General features: G+C 40.0%; 1 protein-coding gene across 9 annotated transcripts in view; it reads left to right on the plus strand.

Moving 5' to 3' along the window:
- The window catches only part of dock10 (dedicator of cytokinesis 10), a 73,075-nt gene extending 63,715 nt beyond the window's left edge, over positions 1 to 9,360 (plus strand). For 5 of the 9 annotated variants that reach the window (XM_061719363.1, XM_061719361.1, XM_061719369.1 and 2 more), the window contains 15 exons: positions 68 to 250; positions 352 to 462; positions 1,306 to 1,521; positions 1,619 to 1,676; positions 2,324 to 2,425; positions 2,980 to 3,086; positions 3,190 to 3,312; positions 3,410 to 3,523; positions 4,578 to 4,724; positions 4,844 to 5,054; positions 5,582 to 5,772; positions 5,853 to 5,953; positions 7,776 to 7,914; positions 8,125 to 8,197; positions 8,395 to 9,360. In XM_061719363.1, coding sequence (XP_061575347.1) covers positions 68 to 250; positions 352 to 462; positions 1,306 to 1,521; positions 1,619 to 1,676; positions 2,324 to 2,425; positions 2,980 to 3,086; positions 3,190 to 3,312; positions 3,410 to 3,523; positions 4,578 to 4,724; positions 4,844 to 5,054; positions 5,582 to 5,772; positions 5,853 to 5,953; positions 7,776 to 7,914; positions 8,125 to 8,197; positions 8,395 to 8,453 — 1,935 coding nt within the window. In that variant the 3' untranslated portion in view covers positions 8,454 to 9,360. The remainder of the gene's footprint in view (positions 1 to 67; positions 251 to 351; positions 463 to 1,305; positions 1,522 to 1,618; positions 1,677 to 2,323; positions 2,426 to 2,979; positions 3,087 to 3,189; positions 3,313 to 3,409; positions 3,524 to 4,577; positions 4,725 to 4,843; positions 5,055 to 5,581; positions 5,773 to 5,852; positions 5,954 to 7,775; positions 7,915 to 8,124; positions 8,198 to 8,394) is intronic. The other 4 variants (XM_061719366.1, XM_061719367.1, XM_061719368.1 and 1 more) reach the window with 2 other exon arrangements.
- The last annotated feature ends 452 nt before the right edge of the window (positions 9,361 to 9,812 follow it).

The raw sequence follows: 9,812 nt of genomic DNA on the forward strand, positions 1-9,812 counted from the left end.
ATCATCAAAGACAAGACCTTGATATTTTTTTTCTCAATTTCAGTTTTATCCTCCTCTCTTTCTGTAGTTTCCTAGCGCGTTCTTCCAGGGTAAGGCAGACCTGTGTGGCTGTCTCTGCTACGAGATCCTCAAGTGCTGTAACCATCGATCCAGCTCCACACAGACGGAGGCAGCTGCGCTGCTGTATTTTTTCATGAGACAGAACTTTGAGTTTACAAAAGGAAAATCAATAGTCCGCTCACATCTGCAGGTCAGTGAGACTTTAGAGATAACAGTGCAAGTGTTTAATTTCTGTATTACATAGCTTGGTATCAGAGTTGCACTAAGCCTTTACTCCTTTCCCCGCTGCAGGTTATCAAAGCCGTGAGCCAGTTGATCGCAGATGCTGGAATTGGGGGCTCAAGGTTTCAGCAGTCCCTGGCCATCATCAATAATTTTGCCAATGGAGATGCACCACTCAAGGTATAGCAGGTTGAATGAATGAATGAATGAATGAATTGTTTATTTCGGTTACATTACATTATTTGCTATTCAAACTGTGTGTGTGTGTGTGTAAATGACAAAACACTTTCATACAAGTTTACACTCATCAGTTTCACACAAAAAATAATAATAAACTCTGTAACCGAAAAAGGAATAGGCTGAAGCCAAAGCTTATATTTGCCTACCCTGTACTTTCCAACAGAAAACCCAGATTATCTGCAATATGAAAAGAAACAAAAAGAGAAATTTCCCTTTAAATTGTTCTGCTTAACCAAATTATACTCCAATCATTTAGCATTGTAATCCTTAATTATTTTACTTTTCAATATTTTTTAAAAATTCAACAGAGATTTACACAGTTTCACTTCATCACTAAGTTGATTCCATAATTTGACTCCCAAAAATGAAACACATCTATATTTAACATTAGTCCGCACACGACATCTTTCAAAGACCCACAGCCTTCTTAAATTATAATTTGTTTCTCTTAATTTAAAGAAATGCTGAAAACAAGCAGGAAGGCTATTATTCTTAACTCGAAAAAAAATTTCTAATGTTTTTAAATATACAATATCTATGAATTTTAATATGCATGACTCTACAAATAATTTATTAGTAGTGTCACGATAAGAAACTTGATTTATTATTCTTACAGCTCTTTTCTGGAGTTTAACTATAGGGTCTATATAAGTTCTATACGTATTCCCCCAAACCTCCATACAATATGGTTCTCTGCCTGTATAATATTGTTCTTATGAATGATTTTTATTCATACTGTGCTTCAGCTTCAAATAGTACATGTTCTCAATGTGTCTCCTACAGAACACTCCATTCCCTGCTGAGGTTAAAGACCTGACCAAACGCATCAGAACAGTCCTGATGGCCACAGCCCAAATGAAAGAGCATGAGAAAGACCCCGAGATGCTGGTGGATCTGCAGTACAGTCTGGCCAACTCCTACGCTAGCACGCCTGAGCTGCGACGCACCTGGCTGGAGAGCATGGCCAAGGTTCACGTCCGCAACGGCGATTTGTCAGAGGTCATTCACGTCATACTTCCTCCTCCTGTACATTTCACAAGCCTTTTCAACAGCAGTAAACTTCACTTTAGCTGTGATTTATCTGTCTTTTCTATAGGCCGCCATGTGCTACATCCACATCTCGGCCTTGATTGCTGAATCGCTGAAGAGGAGAGGTTAGTTCAAATTTGCTGTTACTTTCACTTTGCCTGCTTTTTGCAGCATGGTTTGTTTGTTTGTTTGTGTTTATATGCACACAAATCTGTGCATAAAATAAACTTCTGAGCATCTCTGCTGACACTAAACCTAAGTTACTGTATCAGAGTGACCCCTTGTCAAAAAAAACCTCTTTCACATCTAACATAGTCTCTGACATTTTTGGCCATCGACCCTTTAGACATTCATGAGTTGTAAATGATGTTAGTGGTGATTTGAGGGTAACTTTTATGGACAACTTGGGAATAATGAGGGTGGATTCCTTCACTGCCAACTAGACATGTAGATGCATTTCTCTTTAATAACATACCATTCCCAGCTTCTATTAGAAATAGAAACTGATGTCAAAGCATTTTTCCTGCACTGCATTTCTTTCTATTACAAATCTGTTTGTCCTTACCAAACAGTATTTGTGCACATTTTCTTGTTTACAGCATGTCTCTGCGTCGCTGTATGTGCCCGGCATCCATTTGCATGTCCTTTTCTCACAGAGCTCGTTTAGCTTGCCTTTAGCTCAACAGATTTGTGAGCCTTTAGCAAAAAAGTCAAAAGGAAGTGGACGTAAACTTTGTAAACCTGCTGCTCCTCCTCCCCTCCCACCAAACAGGCTACTGGAGCGCCGACAAGGCCCGGATGTCCACTGTGTCCCCTGATGAAAGCCCTGTGTTTAAATGTAGCTCCTTACTAACTACCTCCCGAGATCAAGACAGTGAGTGTGTGCGCCTGGGGCCCGCTGGGTGTTGGGGCTGGAAGTTCAGAATGTAGTAATGGTGACAAAAAAGAGGGGGAGCATGGGAAATTATGATTAACATAACATCTTGCAAACATGGTGGAAGGAGGTGATATTGAAAGGACAAAGGACAGTGGGTCGCCAGCTGCCGACTCAAATACAATATCAAAATGTGTAGATTGAAGAACAATGTTTTTGCCATAGGAGTTATAAGTTTTTGCGTCACTGCTTGACTGTTTTATCTTTACACAAGTCTCACTGGATAAAAATGCTCGGTGTCACTGGGTTTTGATTGAAACCACGTTCACATGTGATGTTTGTAATTCTGTCAGAGGCTGCAAAGATGCGATGCTTGAGTATAAAAACATCTTGTATTTTCATACAAGATTGTTTGTGTTAGTCACTTAATGCATTTTTATGTTACAAACTGAAACTAACACCAGCACTGATGTGGGACATATGTGAGAAATATCCATAGAAATCTTTGGAATGACATGACCTGAATTATCACTTTCACCCGTTTGAAACCCCAGCATCTTTCTGCATGGGCTGGGCAGCATTCATGTGCATCAGCCCGAATGTTAAGGAAGAAGGAGCCATGAAGGAAGATACTGGCACACAAGACACACCATACACTGAGGTGAGAGTTAACCTCTCATCCGAATAAAAACTATGAACGTGGCAGGATTTCAGTTTCAAATCCAACTGGTGGGTGCTAATAACTCTCTCTCTAAACTATGTAGGACACCCTGGTGGAGCAGCTGGAGCTGTGTGTGGATTACCTGTGGAAATCGGAGAGATATGAGCTCATTGCTGACATCAACAAACCTGTGATTGCTGTCTTTGAGAAGAGAAGAGACTTTAAGGTAACAATTGCTCCACTTCTCCTTCTGTGTGTCTGTATGTGTGTGACAATATGCATAATGACCCGATTTCCACCTTTGTACTTCTGTGCGTCCACAGAGGCTGTCAGAGTTGTACTACGATATCCATCGCTCCTATCTGAAGGTGACGGAGGTGGTGAACTCAGAAAAGCGGCTCTTTGGTCGCTACTACCGTGTAGCTTTCTACGGGCAGGTGAGTAACAGTTATTGGTCAGTAACAAGATGAATTTTCCTCCACACACAGGACGCAGACAAACAGAGGGCTTCTACTTCAAGTGAACAGCTAACGTGCTAATGTGAAACTAAATGTATTGCAGTTATGATCTTATCGATAAAAATTACAAATTAAGCACAAATCAAGTCATGTAGGCCTTTTTTAGGAAAGTAAACTAAGATTTCAAACCTGAAGTTCTCTGCAGAGCTACATTTTCTTGTAATTCTGGTTTTACGTGAACTGATAAAAGCATAATCCATAATAAGTGAAATTTGCCTCGGCTTATCTTTGACTCTCGAGAGCCAGGATATTTCTTTCTTTCCTTTTTTCCATCAATCATGAAAACAAACATCCACAGGATATCTGTCTGGAGACTTTTCAATAGGAGTTCTGACGCTAAGAATGGGTCTAAAACGATGATTAAGTCAGTATACTTAATATCTGTCTGCTCTTTTCTTCCTTTTTTTGTTGTATTCTAAATCAAGATTGCGGTAAGTTTTGGATGATATTTAATTTTACTCAGTGCTAACCACTTTTGCCTTTCTTGTCCTTTTACCAGTATTAACATCTTGCTGCTCTTACCCTTTGAGGGGTGTGTGTAACGCTTGCTGTGGTCCATTTTTTTTTCCCCCATAATGAGCAATGGTGAAGTTGCTTTTCTCCCTCTGAACATTCAGGGGATATGAAGATAATATTTGATAAATCTCATTCACCTTTTTACCAGGGACTTCAGTGTTGATTTTTAAAATCTCCTCCACACTCTCCCATCCAAAACTTAACACCGACACCTTGCTGGTCCAGAGTGAGGCAATCTAACAAAACGACAGGGGGTATTTGTGTATGTTTACCTGCAAACCAGTGTCTCAGGAAACCAGAAAGGGGAACATCAAATTAGACTGGAAAAAACAACCAAAAAAAAGCAACATGATTGTCATATTCATCTTTGCGTTGCACTCACATCAGCATCAGACTGTGCAATGTAGCTGGCTTTGTTAATTATTGCATGTGTGTGTGTTTGTGTGTGTTGTGATAGGGCTTCTTTGAGGAGGAAGAGAGCAAAGAGTTCATCTACAAAGAGCCGAAGCTGACAGGTCTGTCGGAAATCTCCCAGAGACTGCTCAAACTCTACTCAGACAAGTTTGGAGCTGACAACGTCAAGATGATCCAGGACTCCAACAAGGTGAGCAACAGAATCTGACCATATAAGAGGAACAGGTTGACTGCCTGTTGCTGTCAAAGTCACTGGTGAAACTTCACAGAAATAGTAATAATTCTGTTCTTTAAATTCAATAAATGCAGGTGAATCCTAAGGACTTGGACTCCAAGTTTGCCTACATTCAGGTGACTTACGTGGTACCCTACTTTGATGAGAAAGAACAACACGACAAAAGGACAGACTTTGAGAGACACCACAACATCAACCGCTTCGTGTTTGAGACGCCTTTCACTCTGTCGGGAAAGAAACACGGAGACGTTGAGGAGCAGTGTAAGAGGCGCACCATACTGACCAGTGAGTATTGGCTTTTGTCTTTTTATGTTCGGAGCCAATTTTGTCCCCAGTGAATAAGAATTGTTGCAAAGTATAGTTGGACAAACCAATGAAAAGGAATGGGGTGTCATTAAATAGCAGAAATAATCTGATGATTTTGCATTTGACTGAGCATGCTCAGTTTCTTACTTTTTACATTCTTATAGCAATGTGGAAGAGAGAGGGACCCACGAACTAGCAGTAAATGGATGCATTCATGAGTTCCAGTATTTAGTTAGTCATACATATTTAAAATTTGCCTCAGACATTAGAAATAATCATTCTTGTTAAACCAGGTACTTATGAGCTGGTGAAATATTCAAAACCTTCAGCATTTAAAGAAAATGGCTTGTAAAAACAAAATTTTTCATCCATTATTAAAAACAAACTTCAAATACAAAGTGGTGGTGGGCAAGCTAACATTACAGATACTTATATCATCTGTAATACTGTCGTGTTCTTCAAATGCAGTTGATCTGACTAACCAGTCCCTGTTTCTCTCCCTTCAGCAAGTTCCAGCTTCCCTTACCTAAAAAAGCGAATCCAGGTGGTGGAGCAGCAGAGCACGGAAATGAATCCGATTGAGGTAGCCATCGACGAGATGTCTCGTAAAGTCTCCGAGCTTAACCAGCTCTGCAACATGGAGGAGGTGGACATGATCCGGCTGCAGCTGAAGCTGCAGGGCAGTGTCAGCGTCAAGGTGAGGATTCCTTCAGAATACACATGTACGTATGTTAATCTTGATGAGCAGTTTTATATCTCCTGATCTTCCTCCCCCAGGTGAATGCAGGGCCTATGGCTTATGCAAGGGCATTTCTGGAGGAGAAGAATGCAAAGAAATACCCAGATAACCAGGTCAAACTTCTGAAAGAGATCTTCAGGTAATACTTTTCAGCACTGTTCAGTGCAAAAAATAAATAGTGTAGTATATATTTATTTATTTCAAGATAAACATTTTCACTATTATATTGTAGGAACAACAGACATTAGTGGACAAAATAGACATAATTTTTCACTGCCAAAACATATTGAAACATACTACAGTATGTTTTTTTCATATTCACTCCACTCTAAAAATATATATCTTGATAGTCTAATGGATTTGAAAGTGTCAAATACTTAGATCAGTGGTCTTCATTCCTGGTCCTGCATGTTTTAGATGTTTCCCTACATCAACACACCTGATTCTAGTTAATGACCATCATCACTGTTTCATCAGCTCTGTTGGTGACACCATCATTTGTATCATGGTGTGTCAAAGCAGGGAAACATCTAACATGCAGGACAGTCGCTCTCGAGGACCAGGAATGAAGACCGACAGATAATTAAAGTCAGACTTAAAGCAGCACAACGTATCTTTCAGCTTTTCTGAGTTTGGCGGCATCTTTTGGACAAAAGCGGTAGTGCTTTACCAGAAAGAACACTACGTTTCCCATGAGCACCAGCGCGTACTGCCGGAAAGATCCTCTCCCGTCGCTGCATTTGTTTTGATGATAGAAGACGGGACGCTTTTCTGTTTCACCAAGTGAACAGACAGAACGCAAAAAAAAAGATGTTAAACTGCTGGAAAGGAACTGGAATTTACCGGGATACCTTAAACAAGGAAGCCAGGGAGCAGTATATGGAGAAAATAATGATTATTAATTATTATTAATTATAATAATAATTAATCTCTACTGAAGAGCCATGTGTTTCAATAAATGTGTATAATAGTACAACATACAGTACATGTTTTGTATCCCTCTTACATCTCTTTTCTTTTTTTTTGACTGCTATATTATGTTGAAGAGGCGTGAGCAATATTTTTGTTTTCCTCGTGAGATTATTTTTTTCCTCTGCAGCTACAAATACGAGTTCATATTTTTTCCTCAACAAACTAGTTTTATCTGAAGATTGGGGTTAATTGCACCGCAGAGAGCTGGCGAGCAACTGCGTTTAGCTGGAGAAGTGGGGAATAAAACCCGTGTTTTGATCCGACCCGTCTGTGTGAGTGTTTGTGGTTTAAGGCTGATTTATGGTTCTGCGTTAAATCGACGCAGAGCCTACGGCGTAGAGTACGCGGCGACACGCACCGTACGTTGCGTGTCGCCACGTACCCTACGCCGTAGGTCTGCGTCGATTTAACGCAGAACACTAATTCAGGCTTTACTGTGTGGAAGCCGGTGTTTGGTCGTTACAGCCGCGATCCAAAGCGAGCCGACGACTCTTTCACTCTTTTACTCTGTTATATCAGATACTTGGCCTGCGTGGTTCTGCCTCCGAGCAGGAAACCGTTGAAAAGTTAAACCATTAGGATCTTTTCCCCACGTCTGTTATGTGGAGCTGCTGCAGCAGCAACGGGTTACCAGCTTCTGCTGAGCTCTGCGCTCCACGCCCCGCCCATTTTCGTCTCGACTGCGAATCGGGAAGGAGGGGGAAGTGACGTATGCCGTAAAGCAGTCAAAGTCGTAACGATTTGTAGTTTTTTAGTGTGGCAGGGTTCCTACCATGCTCCTCAAAGTTACATAGTGCCAGTGAAGGCGATACAGACCCCTCAGACCATGAGAGAGGTTTCATTAAACCTGTTGGAAGTTGATGTACCATCACAATGACTGGAAATATGATATTAAGGTGGAAAAGTTACGTAGTGTCGCTTTAAGAGGATGATACTAGCATTGACTATCAGCAGATTGCAGTAATTCGGACCTTGCTTGCCCTCTACAGGCAGTTTGCGGAAGCCTGCGGTCAAGCTTTGGATGTGAATGAGCGTCTCATCAAGGAGGACCAGCTGGAGTACCAGGAGGAAATGAGAGCTCACTATCGGGACATGCTCACCGAGCTGTCGGGCATCATGAACGAACAGGTCACACAAGACCCTGACTAACGTTGTGTAGATGTTATTACCATTCTCTGTTCTTTTTTCTTTTCTTTTTTTTGAGTCAGTTGCATGGTATTCAAATTGTCATCTTTTCCCCATGCATTAATTAAAAAGGAATTCTGCATTTTTCATGAGTTTTCTGTTTCAACTGCATAGTTTCTTCTACTTCCTTTCCATCTTTTTTTCTCATTACAGCTTGAAAAATGTGTTCTTGCCTTCAGTACCTCCTCTCTGTCTAGCAGCTCTCTGTCCAATCTTTCTAACACTGGTATGTCAGGTCACCAAGATCCTTTGCAAAAGTCATCTTGTCATCTTCTTACTTGTTTGCAAGAGTGTCTTTCGCTAACAACTCATCATATCCCAAGAGTCATAGTACCATTCATAATAATACGTAGCGTTTCTTTTCATTTTGCTGTTCTAATATCAGGTTGTTTTTTTGTTTTTTTTTTTCATGTTCTTGTCCAGATTCCTTATACAAGACAACCAGGAACGGAACGGCAAAGCACCTACTGAACTGCCAATAGAATGATGGATTGATGAGAAACTGTCGAATTGAGCCTCAAAATGGCGGCTGATTGTAGACTTTTTTTCCCCCTATTTTTTTTTTTTTTCCCCCCGGCTGCAGGGAGCAGCAAGTTTGTGGACTGTGATGCTGCGTGTAAAGAAAAGAAGGGAAGAAGTGTGTAGACCGTGGTTGTGGTAGTCGGTAGTCCTGTTGTTGAATGTTGACTGTCTACAATAGAGGCCAGGCTGCTGGACTGTTAGTTACCGTTTGTTTTGGTTTTTAGAGACTCGGTCTGTGTGTGCTATAAATTCCCCAGCCCTGCCAGCTGATTCATCAAAACAACCTGACAGACACGCACACAAATACATGCATCACATATGTTCATCCACACAAGCACACGACATGCGCCTTTCTCTCCACAACCACAACCCTTAAGAGAACAGTGACCTTACTGAGCTCGAGGTGCGTTCAGCTGTACATGTAATATGCAACTTTCTGGTGCATTTTGATGACACTTTTTACATTTTTTTCCGTGGAATATTAATGTACTTCAAACTATCTAAAGATGCCTCACAGGACGACTAATGTGAAAAAGAAAATGGATTTGAACACAGGTCTTAAGAACCCGAGGAGTTGAACGCACCTCCGGTTCTTGTTTGAATGTAGAACAGCTCCACATGGCTACTCTGGATCCTTGCTAACATTCTGGAAATATTACCGTGTCAATTTTCAAACGGAAACAAAAAAGAAAGACGTTTTGTAACATTTTTATAATTGAAATTGCATTGATACTGTTATTGTTTCCTGTACTGTTTTCAATTGTAAATAAGAAATATTAATATTTAAAAATGTTTGAATTTTTTTTTTGTTTTTTTATATATATATAAAATATACAATATATAAATATTTGTTTAGCTGAATTACAAAAAAAACGGGAAAAAAAAAACAACTAAAGTTTTATGTATAACATTTAAATAAAAATTTGGTAATGTTCATTCGTCTTAATGCAAAAAAAACTCTTCTTTTTATTTTTTGCATTTCATACTCTCCTGACATCAGAATTGTTCTAACTTTATCTCCTGTTGTTGCAAAGAGATAATTGCTTTAATTCAGTTTTCTAATTATGGTGAAAGTACCTTTTCCAGTGCAAAACATTGACTTGAGCTGTACCTAAACGACCGGCCATCAGACACACTTTTCAATTCAATTTAATGGAAAACTGTGTCTGAACTTCTGATCGGTAGTGTATGTGCACCAGTCAAATGTATCCTGCCAAACAGATTAACTTGATCTTCCCCTGTACATATTTTGTTACATTGAGGAACTTAAGTTGATTAGATAAACAGTAAGTGAAAACATTTTTACAAAATAAACTGTT

This window comes from Cololabis saira, chromosome 4 (assembly GCF_033807715.1).
Source record: "Cololabis saira isolate AMF1-May2022 chromosome 4, fColSai1.1, whole genome shotgun sequence".
Classification (NCBI taxonomy): domain Eukaryota; kingdom Metazoa; phylum Chordata; class Actinopteri; order Beloniformes; family Belonidae; genus Cololabis; species Cololabis saira.